Genomic DNA, 27,500 nt, shown 5'->3' with positions numbered 1-27,500 from the left:
TTCTAATATTGTTAAGTTCACAAATTAACTTCACTTTTGTAACCCTTCCTGAGGTTTAAAATCATCTGTTGCATGATTGTGTAAATATACAGACATATATTTAGCCTAATTTCGCTTCCATTTCTTTGTCTCTAATGGTTTCATTTTCTTTTCTTTTTTCTTGCAACATCTAGTGTAGAGTGTGAGACTTTTTACTGGTGTCATTTGTTAAGAAATAAGTCAGTCTCAAACCATTATAGTCTAAGTTACACTCAATCAAAAGTCCAAATCCATGGGCTCAATCTAAAGTCTACTGTTTTACAACACAAAGTCATAATTAGATCAAAAACAGGAATCAAGGACTAAATACTTTGAAAAGAGGGTCAATAATAAATGAATTACAGACAATGTTTTATTCGAGTAGTTTGTAATTTTGTGTTTGGATGTATTGGTTTGTACTAAGAATGTGACAATGAACAATCATATAATATACAGATAATTGTCATTATAACACCAGATTGTTACTTATCCATGATTCAAATTATATTATAGTTGTTTAAACACATCATTATTCATGTCTTTTAAACTTACTTGATGTGTCTAATAACTTGAGTATATTTCCATTTCTAAACTGTCAGTTATATTAATAATTATTGTGATATTATCATAAATCGCAAATATTTCAGCCATGATAATTGTGACTATTTAAAAAATGTTTGGACTATTTAAAAAGTGTATTTTCTTTTTCTGTGTGAATGGCACTTATAGCCAGAATAAGAACAGTCCAAAGCCCAGATAAAAAGTAAAGACAGGAACATTTCAACAGACTGGAACGTTTAAAATGAATCAAGAACACAAACGTTTGGCTCTTTATCTCAAAATGATCAATGAACTAAGGTCGCTGCTTTGTTTCCTTATCACAAACGCATTTCTTCCTGCCAGTATCACTCAATCACTCATTTCCACGCCCGGCAGAAGCAATCATAGCTGTTGAAAAGCTGGAGTTTGTTGGTAAGCACTGAGCACATAAAGTTCTGGATCTAAACTCCACAGCCCTAGTCTCTACAGGCCTGGGCTGCTTTTAGAGCCTTTCATCTACAAAACACGCTAATTAAATATGGCACAATAACACCACTGTTCATGTCCGGGACGCTGCGGCTGTTGCACTTCAGGGGGCAAAATATGTCAAACTAAATCTCAACGCTTTGCCATAATCAATACACAAGTGATGTATATTTCAGGTCAGTGTGTTTGTGCTGCTCATGAGCCGCTGGGAATTTGGTTGGATGATGAAAACGTGCAGCAATCTGAGGAAATTGACATGTGTTTCATCTTTTCTACCGTTCTCGCTGGAGCTTAAAAAAACAACAGCTTTGAATGTGTCTTTCACATACTTCCGATTGGCCAGGGTCAGATATGTAAATACGCTGTAATAGTTGTTCAATATTGCTTTTAGCACACCGTCTCAGGAAGATTTTGCATATATATATATATATATATATATATTAACTAATGCTGTAGGGCTTTAAGTTGTTTAGTTGATTGATCAGTCGAAGGTGTCTTGATCGACCAAAATGTGTTTTTTTTATGTGTTTTTATCGTTGTAAAACACTTTGAATTGCACTTTGTATGATTGTGCACTATAAATGAATTTGAATGATTGATAGATTGATCGATTGTCGACTACTTACTTTATTCAGAGTTTTAGCTCAAGATTTGTGAGGGAATCCTGACTTTAACCTTTACATGATTTTATAAATAAATACACAGATAATTCATAGTTTTGAGAGTTTTTATAGTCGACTAATCAATGTCTTTTATCAAGAGTCCTACTATTAACCAAACTGAGTGCCATCTACTGGAGTTTTCAATAAACTAACTCTAATCTACGTGAAAGATCAGAAAAATACCCACTATGAAAAATGAAAAGAGCTTGTCCTTAATTTGGCCCTTCAAGTTGAACCAGGTTTTGAAGTACATCTGTTTCCTTTGATTCAGGGAGCGAATGTTTTTATGTTTTAAAGCTTATAATTGAGCAGAACGTGAGCTTTTAAACACATGTGTACACTGTATAAAGACATACAGCAAACATGAAATGAAGCTTTACAGACGTTTCAAAGACAGAAGATGACAAGTGAAGTTGTTCTCACATTCTTTGGTGTTGGCGGGTGCATTTTGGCAGGAGTGGCACACCATCCCGTACAGGTTTCTGGGTCTGTTCTCCAGCATGTAATACCTGGAAAATATAATCGTAAAAGTCAACACATAGACCATCTAAGTTTATTTTTTAAAATCATACATTCTGTAGATAAAGCGATGTTTAACCAATCCAAATACAGTCCTTGAAACCAGACACTCATATTTCACCTTTCCTGGACAGTTTAGATCATCTTATGCTTTGTCAGAACTAGTAAAATAAAATACTGTTATTTTATACTGACTAAAAAGGGAACATTTTTAATTATTATTGTGGTATTGAAATCAGTATAGAGAATCCAGCCTATTCCTTAGAATCAAAATCGAGTTTGAAATATCAATATTGTGATGACATAGTACATTATCAAACACTGTCCAGACATTAAAAATATATATAATAATACTGTATTTTCCGCACTATAGGGTGCACTGTCAATGAATGGTCTATTTTCAATACTTTTTCATATATAAGGCGCACTGGATTATAAGGCGCACTGTTGTTTTTTGAGACAATGAAAGGCTTTTAAGTGCGCCTTATAGTGTGGAGAATACGGTAATTTCCGACAGAGGAACATGAACAAAGATCAATAATAACTGTCAAAACAAAGTAGATTAAAAGAGCAATAGTCCCCAAGATGCACACAAAACATTCATATACATGTCATTTTAATGTTCTCTTTATCAGCAACAGGACACTAATGTAATGACTTGATCCTGTTTTAATGAAAGGACACATACTAAATCATAAACTGAGCCGATAGAATGAGGAGAGAGATCGTCAGTCTCTATATCCAGACTGCAAAGGTTTGACGGCGCTCGTGTGGGGTGAAAAGTTTGACTCTGCGATAATGACTGTCCTAAAGGCAGAAAAGCGAGCGTGGCGCAGGTTTCGCCTTCAGTCAGTGAGAGCAACAGTCGAGGCGGTGAATGGTCTTTAAACATGCTTTTAAATCATTTTGAAACACGAGAAGAATTTATATGGGCAATATAATGAGGGCTATAGATGTGTATAACGCTACAGTAACAAGTCAGAGCAAATCTAGAAGTGGGTTAATTAAATGGAGAATTTGGAAAATGTAAAGAAAAAGACATTTGGGCTGTTTTGTCATATGATGTTTTGAAGATGTTTTGCTTCTCTCGCAGTGCTCACTCAGATTTGGGACTTTTACTCAAGTAACATATTCAATTTCAACATATTCTCATGTAGGTACACAATTTTCCTGGTGCCAGATCTCGATTTTATCACGTAAACTTCTTCTTCTTCTCAAAGTTTAGACTTGCAATTGGTTCATTTCACTCAGAGCATTTCAGAGGCTGAACAGAAGGTGGGTGGGTGGGTGGGTGGCATTTGTTTAAGCCAAAGTGAAAATGTATGCATCACAATTGGGAAATTTGACCAAAATAGTAGATTATCTTAGGAATGAAATCACAATTTGATTTGTTTCATTTGTTTGTTGGTCTGAACGCCGCCAATCAATTTAATCCTTCTTGCTGTGAGGCGGAAGTGCTAACGCTTGTGACACCGAGCCACCCAAATACATGCAATAGTGTCACATTCATGTACATATAACTGATGAAAACAGAGTGTTTATTTTACCATTATTATTAGTATTATCTTGTCTTACGCTAGATATTTTTTATTTTATTTTATTTTTTTCTTTATTTCCCCCTCCATTCCTTATTAAGAAATGAGAGGTTTTGTCTATAGGAGTTTTTGTTTACAAGAGTTTTTGTTTATAAGAGTTCTTTTATTAAGAGTGTTTTTTATCTGTTCTTTTCCTCTGTATCTTCCTGCGTTGCAACAATGAAATTTCCCCATGTGTGGACAATAAAGGATTATCTTATCTTATCTTAAATACTTCATTTGATAACATTTCGATTTACCATGTATCTTCTGACAGACGTATACTATTCCCTGTATAAAGTGCCACATGTGCAAATAAAAAACAACAACAACAACAACAACAATAACAATAACAATAACACACATGAGAATGTCCAACACTTAAAGATCCACTGTTCAAAACTACTACAGTCATTCATACAATATCCTCCCTCTGCAATAAATATATCATCCATGTTTTGGCCATAACCAGTCGCACATTTGCATCTGACAGAGAATAAATTAAAGGGGTTTAAAAAAAAAAGGAAGAGCGAAGCAATGCATTATGGGAAGGAGATGAGACGGGATAAGCAGCTCTGGGAACATGTTGTTGTTCCTCGTTGACTCAATGTCGTGGCAGAAATGTGGAAGAAAAGGATTAAGTGTATTTTCAGCACAAAGGACAAAAGCTCCTGCACGGCCTGGTTCTGTTCAATTCAATTAGGTTTACACATTTGAGAAACGTTTATCACTAAGTAGAATTCACTTGCTTAAAACTCTATTGTTGCCAGTGATGTCAGTTTGGCGTGAACAGACGGTTGGCGTGAACAAACGGTTTTAGACATCGGTGGCAAGTCAATGTGAATGATGTGTTACTGAACAGAAGTGGACCACATACAGTATGAAATATCTCAAATCAGAATATTACAATCACTTTACATCAGTTATGGTGAGATACTGACAATTTAATCACTATTTGGAGTGGGTGGTGTTGACTAAATCTTATTAAATCAATATTTTGGCAATTCATTAAAACATTTTCTACCAGTAAATGTGGTGATCGAGCTTCTATTGTCACGTAAAAGAGGATTGTACTGTAAGAGTAACCGCAATTGTACAGAAATATCACTTTAAAGATCAAACTGCATGTTTCTTATATACATTCATTTATTTTTCATCACCTCTTTTTGCAGTCTTTTTATATCTATTTTTTATTTTATTTGTTATAACACTTAAATACATGGCCAATTAGACATGCCTGTTATCCAACATAATGAATTAAAAAACAATACTACTTAAAACACAATATACTGAAACAAAGTCTGGACTAGACCAAAACTACCGTATTTTCTGGACTATAAGTCGCACCGGAGTATAAGTCGCACCAGCCAAAAAATGCATACAATTGAGAAGAAAGAAACATATATAAGTCGCACTGGAGAATGAAACGCAGTTGCAAGTGTGAAAATAACAACTAATATCACATATAAGTCGCTCCGTAGTAAAAGTATATAAGTAAAATATAAGTATAAGTCGCACCCCGGCCAAAACTATGAAAAAAGGTGCGACTTATAGTCCGGAAAATACGGTAAACCAGGACCAGGCGTTTAGACTCAAACTGAGCTAAAACTAGGAACAAAATGGGAAAGTGTGAACTCGCCCTTAGAGAGAGGGTCTTAAGCTCTTTGTGACAGCCCCAAACCAAGATACATACTGTATCAAGGCTTGTGTATGATAACAAATGTCCAAACCACATATGCAACTTACTCAGCTCACATCAGTTTTACGCCGTTTGTCATGAAGTTCGAGCGCATTTCTCGCGTCTTACCCGGGCAAACAGGGCCCACATTCTGCGTCGCTCTCGGGGGTGCCTGCTATGAGCACCGTCGCTCTGTAGAGGGCGTCGCAGTCCTTGTGGCGCCGGCAGATCTCGTACTTCCCTTTGGAGTATTTCCCCTGGACACACGGCACACAGGTGAAGTCCTCGTCCTTCACGCCGTAGCCACACGACTGTGGAACACACACAGAACAGAAGCTTCATTAGCCTCTGAGAACAACATACACCAAATGAACCGTTTATAAGATAAGATAACATTTGTTTGTCCCACAATGGGGGAATTCATATGTTGCAACACTGATTAGGTACAGACACTGATTAGGCGCAGAAGTATAATATCGGTAATAAAGAAACAGATGAATTAGGAAAAAACTCTTGTTAAAAATACTCTTATAAATGGCGAATATAGGTTAAGCAAATGCCAGACAAGTGGACATTAGGTCTCACGCCCTCGTTCCCATTTTGGAGAAGTAAAAACGTGATTGGTAACAGAGGGACATGTGCTATAAATGCCTGGTAGTGTTTAAACTGACAAAGTACCGGTAATCATTTAGCATAATAAGCATTGATCTCCACCCATCGTAGCATTTTAATCTTTTGCAAGAGGCACAACAACCTCACATACACACACAGACACACAAATATGTTCTTTAATCTCTCATTTAATGTTCTTTAATCTCTCATTGCTTTCCTGCTTCCATATGTCTGTTAAAACAAGCCGATGCTACAATTCGCACGAAAAAGAAAGAAAGAAATATAATATTCTTCAGTAAGTTTTGCTTCAGGGTGCACGGTGGCAAAGGCGGTTAGCGGTTAGCGCTCTTGCCTCCCAAGAAGGAGATCATGGGTTCGATTCCCGGACCAGACCAACATCACATGATCTCTCTGGGTGGAGTCTGCATGTTCTCCCCGTGTTACCGTGGGTTCTCTCCGGGTTCTCCGGCTCCTCCCACCGTCCAATCACATGCATGTGTTAGGCAAAAATGGTGACTCTAAATTGGCCCTAGTGAATGAATGTGAGAGTGAACTGTCTGTAATGTCTATGTCTCTGTGTTGGCCCTGCGACAAGTTGGCCACTGTCCAGGGTGTACCCCGCCTAAGGCCCGAAGTCACTGGGATAGGCTCCAGTCACCCGCGACCCCGAAAGGGAACAAGCGGTAGAAAATGGATGGAAGTTTTGCTTCAATTGTTTTGGTATTAAAGGGTTTTAGCTATCTTGTCACGTTAGGTTTAAGTTTATCAGTTTAGCAGATAGTTTGACAATTTGATGCAGTTATAATTTCAGATGGAGGGAAGGAGCCCACAATAACTCGTTCCCATACACTGTCATTCTAAAGGATTAAAGACCTGCCGAACGTCGACAATCACATCTTTGGGGTTGAATAACGGCGTGTGTTCATTTTGAGGATGACTTCTTCACGTCATACAAAGGTGCTGATGCGACTCGTGTGTATTTACTGTTCACTGTCACTTCCAGGAGAATGCAAAACCATCCGTTTCCACAATCTGGACCCAAGATGGCCATGTGTGTCTCGGTCACAATATGTGGTGATCTGTTTGTGTGTTTCTCTGTGTGTGTGGGCATTGACTCACTTCAAAACACCACCGTCCCCTTTAGTTAACTCATGATTAAAGTGATAACTCATTCACAAACTCAAAGACACAGTTTGTGAAGGGAAAACCTCAGAGATGCATAAATTACAGACACAGTGCCAGGATCAGACGGAGAAGGAGAAAGTGCAGAAAGCTCCAGTCATCTCATCGATAAATCAGACTTCATGTCTGCGCAGCTCATAAATACAAGTACTGGTATGACAAATACAGAGATGGACTTTGTGAATAGAGTCGTAAAGAAACAAGAAACAAATATAAATCAAGGCAGTTACGATAATAACATGAACGTTTTTTTGAAGTTTATATGCAAAATGTGAATATTGTTTATAGTTTAAAATGCTACAAAAAGAGCTGATTAAAAATACAATTAAAACAGGGATTTTTGCACTTTGGTGATTCATTTAACAGATATTTCACATTTGTCTGACATGTTTTAACACAAACAAATATTGATGTGAAAAAACAGAATGGGGTTATTATTTTATTGATCTGGGAATGTTTTTTTGTTTTTTTAATCAAAGTTATGATTAATAACCCCAGTATATTGTGGTATTACATTTGTGGCAATAAGTAGAGAAACAAATATTAATGATGTACTTTTAGCTGTTTCTTATAGGAGTTGCTTCTTGCTAATGATCTTTGAGTACAGTCTAATGCAATATAAATAATAATTCATTTAACTAAGTAGAGGGTGAAGCTGGAAAACAAAAACGAGTATACCATACCATCAGTAAATATTTTTGTAAGTACACAAAGTAGGTTGTAAAAGTTTGTATAGTTTGTAGCTCGACTCTCCACCTCAAAGTCTGATTTGAACTTTATGATAATAAAATCAATCAAAGAAGGGAGTGTTGCGTGGCCTTAAAATAACTCCTCTATCTGTGTTTCCATCTGTCTAAGCCCCTTCTCACAGAGTCTAATAAAGATGCAAGAATGTTTATACTTGTCTAGAAAAACATAAACTCAAATTGTAATAATTCATTTTGGTGCATGTCTCGGAGGGGCGGGCGTGGCACCCCAGGGTGTCCACTGAAGCGTTTCTGTTTTCTTTGGCTGACGGCAGACAGGCTGACTGGGACTACTGCTGCGGTGCACACTAATGCATACCTTCACTTCTATGTCAATGAGCGCAATAAAGCAGAAGAAATTGTGCATTTGGGAGATAGACACGCTTCACTTTGCAGCAGCGCATGTGCTGCGTGTGTGGTCCAGGGTCAGGGTCAGATGATGCAGGGTCGACTCTACTATATCAGACTCTTATGGTGAAGAAGGAGCTGAAAGGCAAAGCTCTTGATTTACTAGACAATCTATGTTTCAACTCTCATCTATGTTCATGAGCTTCATGAGTAGTGACCGAAAGGACAAGATCGCGGATACAAGCGCTTCCTTAGAGATAGGGTGAGGAGCTCAGTCCCATGGGAGGAGCTCAGAATAGAGCCACTGCTCCTCCACATTGAGAAGAGCCAGCTGAAGTGGCTCGGGCATCTGTTCCGGGGCCCCCTTCTGTTCCAGGGCGGGAAGAGGCCCCGGGGAAGGCCCAGGACACGCAGGCGAGCTATGTCCACTCCTACATACAAACAGTCCTGTTGTATATGTGTGTGTAGCGCTTTGGTCGATTGTGTTGTTTTTGACTTGCTCCATCAATGAAGTTGAGTTCTTTTAATTGAGGCAAAAAACATATATTTAGGAATGGTTTTCAATCTATTACTAAAAAAACAAAAAAATAATAGCAGATGATTTAAGAAGATTAACAGCTTGAAGCAAGCTAGTAAGTTTTGGTATAAGAAGTAAAGGTTATAATAGTTGTAGTAGTGAAGTGAAATGGTGTGGTACAAAAACCGGCCAAGACATTGCACGTGAAAAAAGCCTGGTCATAATTTCACATGTTATGGCTCATGTTATATCAAAGATGCATTACCCAACTTTTCTCTTGTAAAAGCTTTCTTGAGTGCTGTCTGCATTTCATTCAAGACATTTTATTGATCACAGACTGGTAAGAACGAGCCGTGTGCATTGGTGGTCCATCATTTCTGTTGTTTTAAAGCTGTGCATGTGCCTGAAAACCCATGCATGTGAATACAAGAGCGAGTTATGAACTATTCAAACCCATAAAAACCTCTTTCATAAGTACCACAGCTTTAACCCATAAACACAAATGGATCAATGAATATATCAGCACTTAAATGAATAAATAAATAGTAGTAGATTAGCCTAATGATTTTACACAGTGCTGCTTATTACATAATTTCGGAATGACTACATACACAGCGAATAACGGTGCTGCCCGTTTGTGTGCCTCACCATATGCGGCTCCTGTCCCGGCTGGCACTGTGGACACGCCTGGCAGCTGTTACTGGTCTGGTTGAAGAACTCATATTCCCCACAGCTGGAGTACTCGGCGCTGGCAAACATGCAGCACACCTGGAGGAGAGATGGTGGTCAGATGGTGAGGGCCGGACAAGGGAAATGAGGCGAAACACAGGAGTGCACGCATCAACGTTACGGCACATGATTCATATATGTCAGGACAGAAAGACGTCTTTTGTCTGGAATTGTCTTTTCTTTGCTGGGTTCAAAATAGTTGATGGTGGTGGTTGTAGTTATGCTAAAAATGAAACTTCAAGGCAATAGAAGTGAAGTGGTAGTGAATTAAAACTTGTACATTTGTTGTATATTACGCAGTGTTATTATTTAGTTATAGTTTATAGTAGTAGGAAGAGTTTGTATGTCAGAATCAGATGACATGTTAGTATTAATTCAAGAGGGTTAATGACATTGTTCGTGCATTACTTAAGATAAGATAATCTTTTATTGTCCACACATGGGGGAATTGCATTGTTGCAACGCAGTAGATACAGAGGAAAAGGACAGATCACTTATAGGAAGTTTAAAAAAGACTCTTAATAGAAGAACTCTTATAAACAAAACTCTTATAAACAAATACTCCTATAGACAAAACCTCTCATTTCTTAATAAGGAATGGAGGGGAAAATAAAGATAAAATAAAGATAAAATAAAATAAAAACAGCTAGCGTAAGACAAGATAATACTAATTACTTGTGTGTGCTATTGACCAAGAGCAGTCGGTCAGTGCACCCGACCACAAAATGACGTCTTAGAGAACTATTACAGACCACAACAATAAGAGCAGAAATAAGAGCTCGTCTAACCATCTCCATCTTTACCCCCCGCGCTGTTGAATATCATCCCTCTGCTTTGTATTCTTTTAAACTTCTCATAATAGCACTCACAGTTTGAGTAAATATATGCAAATGTGCTCCGCTCGATCATAACAAACCGTCTTTAGCCTCATATACAGGCGTTTGAGGCAAAGAGTTTATCTGCATTGACAGTCAAGACACAAATGAGTGCTTTAACCAACACTTTAGTGACATGAGATAGTAGTAGTTGTAGGACTATTAGAGTATTTGTTTTGTTGTGCAGTTATTGACAAAGTGATTTCGATTTTTTCTCTTTTCAATTAAGAAAACAATCGATTACTTTCTGTTCAGAATTTGTGCCACTCAAAACCTGGAGCAAAGCCTTTTTTCTAATAACAGGTTTTTAAAGCAAAGAGTCACAAAACCTGGCTTATAAAATATTAGGTCTTTACTTTTTCTACAGGTTAATCTTTCTACCTTATAGAAGTTATTGTTATTGATTATTTAAATTCACAGTCAAATAATTGACATCATAAATCATATATTTAGACTTATGAACAAGTCAAAATCACATGAGCAAAATAAAGATGGCCATTTCCTGAATAGTTTTAATGGTATCGACTATCGAACCTTTTCTTTAGTATTAAAATCATGTGAAACTGTTGTGACAACAGTAGTTGGAAAGGAAGATAAGATCTTTCTTTTGTCTCTTTCCCACACTCCGACATGTCACATCTGCTGCAGGTTAGAAACTTCAGATGGATTCAGTTGTCAAGAGAAGCAAACACACTCAAATAATGAAGTAGGCATGTACTGGGATATACTATAACTACCGTATACATGACTGTACAGTGTAAACATATATGAAATGACTTGCCACTAAATGTAATTGCATGCAAGCTCCTGCTATCAAAAAAATCCAGTAATGGCAATGAACCTGTAGCATTTATCAAAGGTTCTATGTAAAAGATGCATATCCCACAGAACTGTGTACACTTGTATTTGTCATCCCGCAGCTCGTGTGTCGGCCTGTACGTGCACATGGTTGGTGACTGATGAGGTGACAGCAGAAAGAGGCCGGACTGAAGTGGGAAAGCTGCCAATGGGATTTCAACGAGCACAGGAACTGGAGATTCTCTGTTAGATTATGTGTAAAAGACTCAATGGTTGAATAATTGTTATAATAATTAAAGCGCAGCCGACTTGGCACTGAAAAGCTGGCTAAAGTTTGGACTTTTTGGTTGTAATGGTCATAATAGCAGCGGCTTCAATTGTACATTTAACCTCACTGAAAGGGTAATAATGGCTTTTAGAACAAGTAGCAGTTCATTATTATTAGTAATAGTTGTGCTAATAGCTGCTGTTGTTGTAGAAGTAGAAGTTGCAGTTACACTAGAAGTAGTAGTAATGTTGGTGTTGTAGCATGCAAGTAATACCATTATTTCTGAGATTTTTAAAAATACATTTTTAACACATAAAATGACACATAAAATATGGTGACTGAAAGCTTCTACATAGAACATATTTACCAATAGAGTGTGTTAATGAGAAACGTTTTACAAGCGTTTTTTTAGGTTTTGATTTTGAATAATATATGTCTTTGTTATAAAACATCTTTTGGCATCGTTATTAGAGCTTGTACAGTCCAGTTAATGATTATGATTATCAAAGTACAATAATTATGAGAATTTGAACAGTATTATGTTTAATAGCTGCAGCTCTTCTTTAAGCAAAACTATTATTGGTGTTTTATCAGTAGTTGTAGTAGTTGAAGTTATAGTAGTCGTTCAGAGTGGAATTATTAGAGGTAGAAGTAGGAGCAACAACATTTTAGTAGTAAGAGTAACAGTAGCATCAGTTGTAGTAGTGGGAGCAGTAATATTATTTGTAACTGAGCAGTACTTACCAATAATGAGGACAGGAACACAGACTTTTTCCGGCTCCTCCTCTCTGACATGTTGGCGTCTTCTTCCTTCGAACACATGACCACAAACAAAGGCTTTTTCATTCATTTGCTCTCACTGTGAATAAGCACTTAAATCTTTCCACCATTTAAAATTACGAAACATCCCATCTGCGAATCGGGATGCATTCCTGCCGACAGTAGTGCTGCAGCGCTGAGCGTGTGTGGCCCTGATGCGTTCACTGCCCCGTCAAATATCACGTCATCCACAATAAAGCTGTAATAAGCAGCGGGGCGGACTGTGGAGCCAGCTCATACTTGTGTGAGCACCGCTGGCTAACCTCTGCCTCCATAATGTGTGCAGATACCCGCGCCTAATAATGTTTAATTATAATGTCTTTGTTACAGCTGTCTGACAGAGCCAAACAATGTCTGTCAAAAATGGAAAGGAACCATATTTACTTTACACTTCTGTATTTTCATTCATTATATGTATAGCAAATTATAGAAACAATTGTGTAGACTTGATTAAAGACTACATAGTTTAGCAGTTATTGCCATTGTGTAGGTGGAATAGCGTTGTAGAAGTAGTGATATTGGCTGAGCGTGTGTGGCTGAGTGGCCAGCACGCATGCTTCACAAGAAAGTTCCAAGTTCGACCCCTGAGCCGCCCGTGACCTTCCTGTGCAGACTTTGCATATCTGGGTACACTGGCCCCCCATCAACCCAAAACATGCACCAGAACTAGAACCCTCCAGTTCTAGCCAAGCTCAAACCACCACCTCTTTCTTAGACAGTTTATTTTTACCCAAAGTTTCAGAAGTTAAAACAATCTTGTCTCTACAGTGGGTTATAGTATTGGTTGTTGAGTAAACAATTATAACTTGTCACTGTAGTTGGTTTGCTTTAGCAACCATCCAGAAATATTCACAGTCTTGCACCTAAATAGCATATTTTATGAACAACTTTGGCAGGGAATGTGAAAGGGTGTTAAGCTATAAAATCCTTGGCAGCTCAGAATCATAAAGGTGTGTGTCTAGGAGACATTTTTATTGTTTGATAATTGTAAGAGAACTTTGAATGTGCATCTAACTTTAAGATGGAGGTGAGTGTAAGCACATTGGGTAAGCTGCAGTGCGGTTGTGCAGAATATTAGCTGTGATTGTGTTTGACCAAAGCCAGAGCGAGTGCCCCGAGTGTAAATAATGTCGTCATTGTAATTATAAAGGAAACACTGGTTTAGCTCCTCATTCTAAGCTACGCACTTGTATAAAACTCTTACAAACACATAAAGAAAGGGGGAAAACATGTGACAGAAAAATGCATTTGTGTTGGAAAACTCAAATGCAAGTTGACAACTACACTACTACTTACAACATAGTACTACTGCTACTACTACAACTACTCACTATTCTCACTAAACCTGCTGGCAGCCTTGTTACTTTTATTTATGTATTTAATGTCATTGTATTATTAAAGCATTGTACACATTCATTGTTCAAGTGTTTTAAAAGACTATATTGAACATTTAAACTTAAGTTACTGAGAGAAAAAGAGTAAACACTATAATCTAAAAAGCATGTTGTTTTTATTTCCAATTATTTCTGCTTAAATTCTGTATAACCACACATTTTATTGCTACTAAACACCAATACACAATAATCTAATTTTGTACCGAGCCGCATCACAGTGATTTTCTTTTAACCATTAATGTCAAATAGTTCCAGTTTGGTTGGGTTTAGGGGTTTGCATGCCATGAAGAATAATAAACCACTTTTCATACTTGTCTAATGCTCCCTCCTTTGACAAAACTATACTTTAGTCCCAATGCTGTGTTTTTAGCTCAGAGTCACGGACTAAACTCAAACAGCGTTACTCAAAGATGCTCTCCACAATCACAGTGTAGTAAATACAAACACATACTCACCTGTGATGACTGTGATTCAGAGCATTTCTGAAGCGCTTTGACGGCTAATTACTACATAACAACATGCAAATATTAAGAAAAGAGAGAGACGTGACATGCAGTGCAAAGGTTTCAGTGCTGGTTGATAAACAAGATGGATTCATTCACATTTACAGACATTTGTTTTGTTTTGTTTAAAAGTAAAGGATTTCAATGTTGTTTGGTCATGATGCAATACAATACAAGCGTGAATTATTGTTAAATCGTTATGACTCTTCCCACAATAATCCTGATACTAAAATGTGATATCCTGACATCCTTGACTGGTGGTGATTGAGAATGCCATTTGCACAGATTGGCAGCCATATTTGTCATTCAGACCCAAGGCGTCTATGATTAACACCAACAAGCATCAGCAGCGAATGAATGATCCTTTCTTTTTCCCCTCGTCAAGATAACTACAGCACGGATCAGACCAGGAACATCCTCAGGTGAAGTTTGGATCACCTTTAGAGAAGCACGGAACATTCATTGATAGGAACAGCTATGAAATGACTTAATAGCCCGAACCTTAGAGCAAACCCACTGGCTTTGAGATAAGCCTATAGTCAGCAATGACTGATAGCCTCCAAGGACTGAACACTTTAATTGCACACATTACACTAAACTATCCCTCTTAAATCTGAAATTGCTGAGAATATCAAAACGCAAATGTTCGCTGGGAGGACAGGAAGAAACCGCTGCCATGATTCCACATTATCAGAGGTCAAATCTGTCTGTCTCCTAGTTTCTCTTCCACTGAGTGCTTCTGAAGTTGAATGAATAGCACCAGCCCCTCGAGGCTCAATCCTGTTTAATTACAGCTTCTACACAAGGAACACACAAACACAAAGGACCATACAAACACTGATCTGTGGTCACTGATTAAGTACATTTGATTCAAGTTTGGAAAGTGCTCTAGTGTTTTGCAATGAAAGAAAAGCCTTAGATAAAGCCACTTCACAGTTTGGTGTATTCCTAAACATGGTCACAGCTGCCCTAGGGCAACATGATGGAAGCGTGGCTGCTATAATATTAATCTATCATGGCCTCTCAGACACTACCAATCACACAACTACAATGCCACATTCACAAAAGCACGTCGGAGATCCAAACAGAGCACTTCACTCTCAACATGCTGGCCTTCTGGTCCCCAGAGTCTCTAAAAGCTCAGCAGGAGGTCGAGCTCCTGTGTTATGGAATAAGCTCCTGTCTTTGTTAAAGAGCCCGACATTTAAGTCCAGGCTTAAAACCTTCCTCTTTGAAATCACTTATAAGATAAGATAATCCTTTATTGTCCCACATGGGGAAATTCCATTGATGCAACGCAGGACCGTTAGGAACAGTTTCCCAACTACGCTGCCCCAGGAGCAACTGTGCTGGGGGAAGTATGGCAGCTGGAGCACGATCCTCTTCTTCTAACTCATTTTAATATCAACAATATTAATAATAATTTTAAATAATTTTAGTTCACCTGTAGTTTGTTAATTGTTGTTCACATGTTTTTCTCCTTCTTCCACTCCTCTTTGGGGGTGATACTGCTTCAATCTGCGAATTGAAGAGCTTCTGTGGGAGTAAGATTTCACCTTTTCTCCCAAAGGGTTTTGTAGTTTTTCCTGCAGAAGGAGGTCTAAGGACCGGGGATGTTGGGATATTTACAAGGAACATTGTTTTATCTGTTTTTCATTGTCCTTTGAGACAACTGCTGTTGTGATTTTGACAGTGTAATGTTCTGAATAAATGTAATTTAATTGAAAAGTATTATAGCTTAATAGTAACTTCAACCTGCACAATTTTGGAAAAAAACATCTAGTTGCGATTTTTCTTAAAACCTGTTACCACCCACCTGTCCGCCGGCGAACATTTTCTATATCTCAAATATTCTCTTACATCATCACTTTTATTTCCGTGGTGAATACCAGCAAGCCATACATCATTTTAAAGCTTATTTTCTCAACAAAACGAATATGTCATTGATTTACATTGAATAATATGCCCCAAGAAGCAATTGCCAATAGTTTGTGAGAAAGTCTCAACTTTTACAAACGCATGTCCTACCTGTTTGCTGTTTATGACGGACGAAACGGCTTTAATTCTGTACATCCTTGTGCTCATTTTTTTTAACCTCTATATGGGAAATTCATGGGTAAACTCATATTTACAAATTTTCACATATTTATTTTTAGGAGTTATAATTGCTATTAGTGGCCTACAAAACATCAAAATGTATGTTTTATGATCATAGAGGAGCTAAAATTGTAATAAAACAGTTTGGCACAGTTGGCACATATTTGGATTACTTGAATATACTTTTTGATACAAAAAGGTCAACAGCACCAAAATGCCTGTTCCTAGAGATCTGAAACTTTACACAGTTGTTGTCAACAAGATAAACATCATGTACAGTGAACAGCATACGCACACAATGAAGTATGTCATGCTCAGGACCATTACAAATTAACAATATTCAGGCGAGACTAAAAAAGGATGTTTTGTTTATGTTTGGGCCTCTGTAGAGTAAGTTCTGAAGCCCTGACAGTGTTCATGTGCACATCTGCAGAAACTAGAAGGCCTAAGCTTTCTAATGATGCATCACACTTGCATGTGGAACATAAGATCCTCTTTTAATAAGCAATGCCATTTGGGTCCAACCATTGTGCACAGGGCGAAAATAGGTGGATGGTAACAGGTTAAATGTTTCTGCGATAATTGACAAAAAGACGAAAATAGGCCCATGAAAGAACCACATGCATTTTAGAACATGTTTGTCCAGATTTGTATGCAGAAAAAGACAAGATATGATGTTGTTTGTGGTGGAAATACATTATTTTACTTACTAGAAATTGCCGCCTTTGCTATTTCCTCCATTGAAATTGCAATTTGGATTTGATTGTGCTTCTTCCTGCAGGCCTCACCCCAAACACATCCTGTGGTTTGGATTTGGGTTAGAGAGATCTTTGCTCTATTGTGTTGTCAATATTACTCATTATCTACAGTCTATCTACATTTTTTTTCTTCAGGAAATGTAGCTGTGCCAAATGGCGGTGGACCCCCTCTGGGCTCCTCTTATGGGGTTTAAAGTGACTCCTCGACGGCGCTGCGTTTGAAGACACTGTCTCCATGCGCCTCTTTCAAGCCTCTGTCTGTCTCCGGACTCCACCTCTCTCTGTCGGGGCAGGTCTCAGATGAAAGTCAGCTCAAGTCTTCTGCCCCTCCAGGGTAATAATCTTCTAACGAACACATAATCTACCATAAATAACTTCTCTGTCTATGACTGTGTCTTTATTGACTAAGGCTCAGAGCAGCAGAGAGGGAAAAGAAGGGACTTTAATGGTAAAATTGTGTTTTTATGTACAGCATACTACTGCCACATTATATTTCATTGGTAGATTTCACTGTATACATGTTTTTGTGTGTGAAGAAATGAGCAAATAGTTGTTGGTGTATGTTTGACATTTCAGAGGTGAAATACGGGATTAAAACTGCCACATAAACATTCCTGGATTCCAAGGTGACAGTGATCAACATTTAAATGATCTTTTCTTTGGAATGGTCTTCAAAATGTCGCCAGTAAACAGGAAACTAATGAATATTTCAACTACTGCACACTGCATACTTCCTTTACATCTTTATGCATCCTATTTAAAGCTGCACTATGTAACGTTTCTATTACGGTCTCCAAGGAGATTAGTAACCCAGGTGGTTTTAAAGCTATGATGCATTTGTACTGTGAGCTGGGTGGCCTCTCCACAGATCAGACCTGTAACTTGGTCACCTGCTTGTGTCGGTGGAGTGTGGAGCATTCCTGACAACACAATAGCATCTCTTAACAGTCTAGTTTTAAATGAAGTAACACTTGTTGGTCGTGAGGCACATTTTCCAAGGCTATGATGTCTAAAAACTACAAATCAAACCACAAAGATAACATTTCACCTCCCGCCGTTTCATCTGACACTCACACATTTAAATTCACTATCATTTCCAATTCCACGTTCCAGAAAACAAGGATCTAAAACGTCCGACATTTTTCGTCTGTGTGTTGGCCAAATGGAAACTTCAAAGCCTTTTACGTTGGTATTGATAAAAAAAAATACTTCATTTCTGACAGGCAAAACTGTACAAATTGTGTTAAATGTCACACAAACCCTGTAGGTTAAAAGAAGGTTCAAGCTGCTACATGGAAATTCCCATCGACCAGTTTAAGGAGGGCAATGTAAGCTCTGCTCCCAATAAGAGCTTTAAAACAAATAAATGGCAAAATGTTAGAAATAAATCAAACGTCGGCCCCTGTAATGAGGATAGGAACAGAAATATAAATGGAAAGCGTGGATAAAATACATATTGATTGATTGAAGTAGACACAATGGAGAGAACGAGATTCAATCATTTATGTTCATCAAACGCTCGCTCGTTTTAATCGATAAGTCTACAGCCCATCCTCTGACTGTAAACGCGTGCTGTTTGGACCATGACAGAAAACATTTGACTATATTTTGTGTTAAATGATGATAAATGATAATAAATGATAAATGAATAATCATTCATTTGTCATTTATTATCATTTATCATCATTTAACACAAAATATAGTCAAATTTTAGTCAAAGTGGTGTTTATTTTCTGGAAATTATTGAAAGACATTTGCATTTAGTTTTATTTCTATTTGTTTTTTATTCAGATATTCTATGATATGCATGGCCCGTAGTCACATTTTTCCTTCCCAAGTCTGAACCAGATGTTTTTACTGATGAAAGAGCTGATCATTGACTATTTGAAATGACTGGATCTAAATTCCGATTAAAATGGCATTAATTACCAAGCTCAAGCTATCACTGAGGCCCACACTCATCATTATGGTTTGTTTTAATGAATTGCTCTGCCTCAGGCCCTTCTCTGTTCTCCTGTTACCTTTATGTCATTGAGCCGCACAGCTTTCCACCATCAGTGTTTAACTCATAATGGATATTCATTAAGACTCCTCTAATGACTTCCTGATTAACTAATGGTCCAATCAGTGGGCAGGGAACGCGGCCAGGAAGCGAAGCGGAAGGCCACGGGAATGAGCTAATAGGATGCTTTGTGGTCACCTCTGCAGCTCTTCAATTTGATCACAATTAAACCAGAGCTTTTGTACCAAAGAAATGTGGCTCTCATTCCATCTTTTCGGTTTTACAAATTCCTCCTGGTCTTTTTATGCAATATGTTTCAAAGTGCATTATTCATTTGTCTAAAGATGTTCAATGGTAAAACATGTCATTTGCCCTTTAAAGGTGCAGCGGTTTGTAGGAGTACATAATGCTGTTAATCTGAGGCGAGGAAAGGTTTATTTTGTTGTAAATGATAGATGACCATGAGAAAAATCTGATTGCACAATTCTGTCTGAGTTTGGCTCGAGGTGCAATGAAGGGCGTGGTGACCAGACTGTTCACTTTCTGCACTACATATGTAAATTCAACTGTAAATTTGTGTACATAGTAAGCCTATTTTTATTTCTATTCTTATTTTTATCTTATATCCTATTTAAATTGTTTCTCTTTTGGACTTATATAGGCTGTTTTATCATTGTTCATTGTTTTATGTTGCACCGAATCACCAAAACAAGTTCCTATGTTCTGTTCATTGTTCTGTTCAATGGCAATAAACCTTTTCTGATTCTGACTCACTCTTAGTAAAGTTTTGGAGAAGTGTGTAACCTTGATCCCGGTCAATGGAGAGGTAACACGCTTTTTAAATGTATGTTTGAGCAATAAAATGCCTATAATTTAAGAAATGTGAGAGTTTAATGCCTTAGTATTCCAGTAAAGACAGTAACAGATTAAGTGTACTTTATTGGGAAATTCCTTCTGTGCATTTGACCCATTGTTCAGAGTTGCTGGTCAAACTGTCAGGAGCAGAGCACATCTGCAGTACAGCGCTCACAGACACATCTCCACATTTTGAGCTCAAGACTACTGTAGCTGGAGGAGTTGACCTTTTGTGCATGTTTTGTGTTAAATGGCAACCAGAAAAGTGATATAAGACACCTTTAAATGTGTGGCTGAAGTTCTATCTCCCTACTGGACCTGACAATTACAAAGTCCATGCTCACTGTTATATCTGTTGCTGCCTGATGAATGACTTGGTCCTCAAATAATGCAGCATTATAGTCCGTAAGCTGTGTAACACATGTTTCATTCTCCCTTGATATTCTGGAGTGTTGCTGTACGTAGGTCCAGCCAAAAAATCTTCAAATACTTAAAACTCACATCTGACAGAGGAGATGGTCATCATCAATGTCACGATACTTTATACACACATGGTTCAATGTCTACACAGCATCAATTCAAAATGATTTCAGTGAACAACGGCAAACAAGAGAGCAAGCAAATGTTGTGATAGAGTTAATCCAACGTGTGGTTTAAAATGTAGAGCTTTTATTTTCTTTAAAAATGGGTCAGAACAAGGTGGATTTCCCCTTCATTAAGTCATAAGTCTTTCATTTCCACCCCTCAAATACCTTGAGACATTTTACACATAATTGCAACTTCTGACTTGAGTGTTGCTGTTTGTTGCTATGGCCCCAGTTTTTAAAACATAAAGACCAGTCTACAGTCTGACATTACAGATTTGATTTACGACTCGTGAGCCTGTCAATCAGCCAAGGTGGTTCCAATCATTCCAAGAGAGGTACATTTCAAATATGTACCCGAAAAGTACTGCTATTGAGCTCATTTCATTTTGCAACATTCAGGACTGCGCTCTGAAATTGTGAAATTGTAATCAAAATCAAGATGAAGTCATTTCTAACGTCAATACCTTGATAATGTTGGATTTTTTTTCAATCAAGAAGCCAACAGCCAATCCTCTGTAAGCATGTAATAATATAATGTAGGAACTCTGGAGGAAGAAGCTTTAAATTCCAATGATTAAACATCTGTATCAGTCAAACAATTTATGTAAGTAGTTTTCTTTCAGAGTGTGTATGTTTTCCACAGTATTTTCTCCAACAAAAGAGCACCCACAATGCACAGCAAAGATTAATACTTTTGGGTATAAAAATAAAACCCAAAAACAGGACAAACATTTTCAATGATTTCTCACTGATGTCATTCACAGATGAAGTCAGGAGTTTGTGTGTTGCATCCAAGTTTTATCAGGCTAAAGTGTGTTATGTAATGCATTATATAAAAAGAAATGTACATATATTGGGTTCTCTCCAGGTTCTCCGGCTCCTCCCACCGTCCAAACACATGCATGTGTTAAACAAGTAGTGAATGAATGTGGGAGTAAATGTTCATCGTGTGTCTATGTCTCTGTGTTAACCCTGCGACGCACTGGCCCCTGTCCAGGGTGCACCCCGCCTGAGGCACAAAGTCACTGGGATAGGCTCCTGTCACCCACGACCCCTAACGGGAATAAGCAGTAGAAAATGAAAGAATGAATGAATCCCTGGGTTACAACTTTTCAAATCCAGCTCAAGCTGCTGAAACACAGCTAAGGGCTAATCTTCTGTCAATCTCTATTTAAAAGCTATAAGTGCCATTGCAGAAGCTTGGTAAAGGCAGTTATAAAGCAGGAATGTGCTGTTGGCCTTTTTCTTCAGCGTGTTATATGAAGGCAGCTGCAGTGCAAAAAACAGGGCTACGCTACAACTGTCAATCAAATTAAACACACCGCTTTTACCTTTAGGAGCGCCAGATTGTGTTTTTGTCATTTTTGAACAAAACTCACTGCTGATTGAGCGAAAAACAGATTAGCAAGAGAGAGAGACGCCATCAGGGCAATGTTCATTTATCATTATCACAACACTGGAAGCTATAACGTTACAGATCCGGCGTGTGGCTTAACATTTCCCCCATTATCAAAAGGAGTTTTCCACTAAAGTTGTCAAAGTGGGTGAACAGAAGACCTTATCAAGGCTCAGAGCTCAATTAGGGAGAAATTAATAGGACTAATTTCCGACATGATTGCCGTTTTTAGGCTGAAAGTGAAAATAAACCTATGATTAAAGTGATCTTTCCACCGTGTTACTGATCTGGAGTCAGGCGTGGACCAGCTGGACTTCATCTAAATATCCTTTAAATACAGCCCTGTGCAAATGACTGTGTTTTGGTGAATCAAAGTGAACTGGACTGAAGTGTCAGAGCAGTTTCCGGAGCAGTGGAAATAATCACTCAGTCATTTGACGGTAGAATATTAGTGGAAACGTAATAAACAATATTTGATTCATTACAATAACAAAACACTCCGTGATATAAGAAGGCTGACTTATTACTTGTGGCTTCTAACTGGTTTAATGAATATGAAAACAATTTAAGTTAATAATGTTGTGCATGTCATCTCCAAATAGTAATGATCGCTTGAACTGGAGATATACAGTGATACTTCTTCACTTTTGTGGGTAATTGTACAGTTCATTCGCACCTGTCGAATACTTAAACCTCAACTAATAAATATAAAGACATGTTTTAACACATTTCTGTTGAACTGACAAGTAGGACTCAAATCAGGACTAAACCAGGGCTTCCCCACAGACTAAAGCAAGACTAAACCAAGTCCTCACCAAAGACTAAAGCAAGACTAAACCAAGTCCTCACCAAAGACTAAAGCAAGACTAAACCAAGTCCTCACCAAAGACTAAAGCAAGACTAAACCAAGTCTTCACCAAAGACTAAAGCAAGACTAAACCAAGTCTTCACCAAAGACTAAAGCAAGACTAAACCAAGTCCTCACCAAAGACTAAAGCAAGACTAAACCAAGTCCTCACCAAAGACTAAAGCAAGACTAAACCAAGTCCTCACCAAAGACTAAAGCAAGACTAAACCAAGTCTTCACCAAAGACTAAAGCAAGACTAAACCAAGTCCTCACCAAAGACTAAAGCAAGACTAAACCAAGTCTTCACCAAAGACTAAAGCAAGACTAAACCAAGTCCTCACCAAAGACTAAAGCAAGACTAAACCAAGTCTTCACCAAAGACTAAAGCAAGACTAAACCAAGTCCTCACCAAAGACTAAAGCAAGACTAAACCAAGTCCTCACCAAAGACTAAAGCAAGACTAAACCAAGTCCTCACCAAAGACTAAAGCAAGACTAAACCAAGTCCTCACCAAAGACTAAAGCAAGACTAAACCAAGTCTTCACCAAAGACTAAAGCAAGACTAAACCAAGTCCTCACCAAAGACTAAAGCAAGACTAAACCAAGTCCTCACCAAAGACTAAAGCAAGACTAAACCAAGTCCTCACCAAAGACTAAAGCAAGACTAAACCAAGTCTTCACCAAAGACTAAAGCAAGACTAAACCAAGTCTTCACCAAAGACTAAAGCAAGACTAAACCAGGACTAATAGCATAACACATCTCAATAATCATATTAATTTATGAATATGAATGAAATTATATACATTTTTGTTCATATATCTTGATCACTAACCCACATGTTTCATTCATTCAAACACAGATAATGGTGGCAAAGATGAAAAGGTGTTTAGGAGTTTTTGTAGACCACAAGTTTGTTTAAGTTTCTCGTTGCATCTCATTACATTTTATAGACTTGCAAAGACAGTGATTGTGAATGCAACAGAAATGTTCTTTTGCAACATAATTTCCCCCCGTCTTTCATGCAGCAGTTGGAATTCCCTAATTCTGATCATCAACTAAAGTTAAAGTTAATGTTAAAGTGCTTTGACTAAGACTGAAACAAAAAAACCCCACCCCCAAATAATCTAATTGCTTAAGAATAGCATTTGGTCGTGCAGATTACACGTGTGAGGCGATGTGTGATCTTCATTCATCTCTCTTCATCTTTTGATTGTGTTAATTACAGACTTACACTCGGCTTCTTCCCACTCACGGCGCAGGAAAAACAAACTCACATCAAATGAAAGGATGTCCCGTACAATACACACACACAAGCACACACACACACACACACGCACACACACACACACACACACACACCTATCCCGCCACGGCTTTGATTCCTGCCTGTTATACGTCTTTCATCGTCTCCTCGCGCTGATCTCTTATTCCTCTCCTTTTGGTTCAGGACATAACGCTCTCCCGAGTCTGTCTCTGTCTGTGTTTACTTTGCTCTCATTGAGGAAGCGGAGCCTAAACTGCAGCCAGAAATGAGTCAAGGCAGATCGGTCATTCCTCTAACTGACGTCGGAGGCGGGCGATGTTTCACCAGCCGCTGGATTGTGAGGGAAATGTCACACTCCAGGCACAACATTACCGTATGTCTGTGTTTGTGTGTGCATGTTGCTATTCGATAAAGCAATGATTCAAGCATTAGTTGATCATTAGTTGCTTGGATTGCAAACAGCCCGTGAATATGAAGATTTTATCTAAATTTGCCTTAAATTAAGTTAATATTGTTGAGGAAGGCTTTTGAAGCCTGAAAAACTTTTCTGTTTCTTCATTTTGGTGTAATTCTTGCTTTTTCTGAGTCATAAAAGCTATTTTTACAGCAAATAACATGTTCTGGAGTGAGTGTGGAGCCCAGATAATGATGAGTCAGTTATTAAATTACTTACTATACGATTATCTCAATTATCAATCAGTTGAAATGAATCAATTAACTTGTTCAGCCATAGTCTAAACATTTTGATACAGCAGTGATTATTAAAACAAAAAAAATACATTTGCAATCTAATTTCAACTATATTTATTAAAGTAGTACTTTAATAAATATATTAAATATTGGTTTCATGCTAGTATTGTATATAGTTTTGATACTGGATTAATATCGATTAATATCTGGGTATGGAGTTTTTTTCTCTAGTTTCTCCTGTGAGTTTTAAATCGATGGAGAAAACAGAGCCACAGTGCAAGATGGGTAAAGTGTCTTGCCCAAGGACACGACAGCAGCACAATTAAAGTTCAATGTGCACATTTTCTATCTACTATGCCACCATTACTTTGCTTTCCACATTTGTTTCAAATATGAAATCTTTTCTCATTCTATAGTTGACAGTGTCAGTGGAGTGTGCAGCTCGACCTGAAGCCTTTCATTATTTATATCATTAAATATAGATGATATTGTGTCGTAATTAAACAACTGCGCTCACGTTCAGCTCAACTTTCATACAAATCCCGGGGCTTGAGTGAAAGCCTGCTCCTCCGAGCTGCACTTTGCTCTGATGTATTGATGTGGTCGTGAGTTTGGAGGAATCTTCAAAGCACAACTCTTTGACAATCCATTAAAAAGTCACAGGATAATTTACAGACTTACTAGAAGACTGCAAATGGAGAGCTAACAAGACTTGTATAATCAATCCCATGCAGGTGGAGAGTGTCACTCCACCACAAACACAAAGAGCATTTAAGAAAGCCCAGGCCTGCACATTCTGAAAACCATTAGAACCATGAATGAAAGCAGTGGGAAAGCAGCCGCAGTGGTAATGGTAGTTTACTCGTGATATAGTAGTGGCCTTGCAAGAGGGAACAAATATATAAATACATAAATAAATGGGCCTTGACAACTGGTACAATGTTTCCCGGCCTGTGGCACTGATTTGAGAGTCTGTTATTAAAGCAAGTGCGGTACATACACCATTTTACTTTCCACTTTGATAAGAATAATACAAAAACACCTCATGGATTTGCTGCATCCAGTTAGATATTCCTCTCATAGTATTGTATTTGTATTCTCATAGTATTGTTGTAATGATTTGCCCACATGGGTGTTTTTCACAGATTTATACTTCGGTGGAACATGCAATCCACAATTTTTGGAGTATAAATGTTCCTTCTACTGATGAAAAAAGCCCTGATTACTGACTAAATACTGCATACGTGTAGTTACTTCTGTATATTTATGACAATACCATAAGCATTTTAGTACAGATTGTTTTTAGACTATGGTGGGCCGTCTTAATCTCTTAAATGGCGCTGCATTTTAATATCCACATAATAAACTGCAATATACTAAGTTGACAAGAGCAGACACTGTATTAAAGCTAATAAGATGAAATAAGTCGACTTCCATAAGTAAACTGAACGGCATGTTTAGCCTGATGTGGATGTGTGAAGTGTTATGAAACAGTCAAGTGTAAGAGGCCTCTGGAGGGCCCTAAATATTACAATGAGGGAACGGGATATGATGATTGGAATCCGCTGTGACATTTATTATAAATCACAGCAATAAATTTACAAAAAAAAACACCAGCGTCTCCTTGCTTTCTGCTGGATCCTGCGCTGATAATAATAAGGTCATTGTGTAAACTCAAGTGCCAAGCGTAATGAAAGATAAAGAGACAAATAGGCTAAGTAAACACATTATGTATCCAACACGACAGGCAAAGCTCCTGCGCTTTACTCCTCTTACCCTTTCAGTCTCCACACTCTTCAAAGTGTCTCAGAATACGTATTAGTAGTAGTATGTAGCGGTAAAAGATAGTTTGTAGTAGAAGTAGAGGTGGGAGTTGCCTGAAACATGCATGATATCGTGATTGTTGTTTTGGCGATATGCAAACTAACAAGTACTAACAAGTACACTGTGCATAAAGGACTATGAAAAAATGCTGGAAAAATAAACAGTAATAAAACATGACAACAGTAACATGAAATCTCTCAAATAAAGTGTAAAAGGTGCTATTTCTATCTCTTCTTCGTTAATTTGACAGTCCTGTCATGTTTTATGCAACACTTCAACCCTAACAATGACATTTACTGAGGTAAAAAGATTATATATCCATTTTTGTAGTATCTTACACCCCTATTGTAGTAGTAAAAGATATAGTAGTAGTAATTGTAATAGAATGAAGTAACTTAAAGAATGAAGTAACTTAAAGAATGAAGTAACTTGAAGAATGAAGTAACTTTTCAGTTGACTTCATGGAGTGATAGTTGGATTAAATACAGAACTATGAAACAAACCAATCAAAGCTTCTTTTGCAGCTACAAGTTGTAGTGATAGTTATGGCAGATGTAGTAGTTGTACTATAGTAGTGATAGTACTGGTAGTAGTAGTAGGCTGGTGCAAAAGGCTTTCACTTTTTATTCCACTTTTCCTTTAATCTCCTGTAACGTCACTAATTTCTTTTGAAGATCAGTCAAATTGTTCCCTTTGCCTTTCTACCTCCTTTGGCCCAGAGCAGCGGTGCAGAGCCCGGTGCAGAGGAGGAGCGCTGGGGGCCCCGAGTGCACGAGACACACAGGTACAAAAGTGAGAGGGAGGGGGACAGAGATGGATTGATTTCCACCTCCAGCGGCTACAGTTCAAAGCTGAGCTGCAGACTTCAGAGGAGCGGCAGGACGCGGCATGTCCCCAGCTGGGCCGCTCT

At 38.0% G+C, this 27,500-nt stretch overlaps 1 protein-coding gene across 1 annotated transcript in view; it reads right to left on the bottom strand.

The window, feature by feature from the left end:
* edar (ectodysplasin A receptor) overlaps positions 1–27,500 on the bottom strand; it is a 42,056-nt gene that overhangs the window by 13,598 nt on the left and 958 nt on the right. Inside the window, exons 2-5 of the mRNA XM_072444063.1 lie at positions 12,297–12,362; positions 9,531–9,650; positions 5,607–5,788; positions 2,130–2,215 (exon numbers count right to left, since the gene is read on the bottom strand). Of these exons, the coding sequence (XP_072300164.1) occupies positions 2,130–2,215; positions 5,607–5,788; positions 9,531–9,650; positions 12,297–12,347 (439 nt within the window). The 5' untranslated portion in view covers positions 12,348–12,362. The remainder of the gene's footprint in view (positions 1–2,129; positions 2,216–5,606; positions 5,789–9,530; positions 9,651–12,296; positions 12,363–27,500) is intronic.

Source organism: Eucyclogobius newberryi, unplaced genomic scaffold (assembly GCF_026437365.1).
Source record: "Eucyclogobius newberryi isolate DKJ021-1_F unplaced genomic scaffold, fEucNew1.0.hap1 SCAF_14, whole genome shotgun sequence".
In the NCBI taxonomy this organism is placed as follows: Eukaryota; Metazoa; Chordata; class Actinopteri; order Gobiiformes; family Gobiidae; genus Eucyclogobius; species Eucyclogobius newberryi.
Note: the sequence above shows the minus strand (reverse complement) of the source record. Positions and strands in the feature narration are given on the sequence as shown.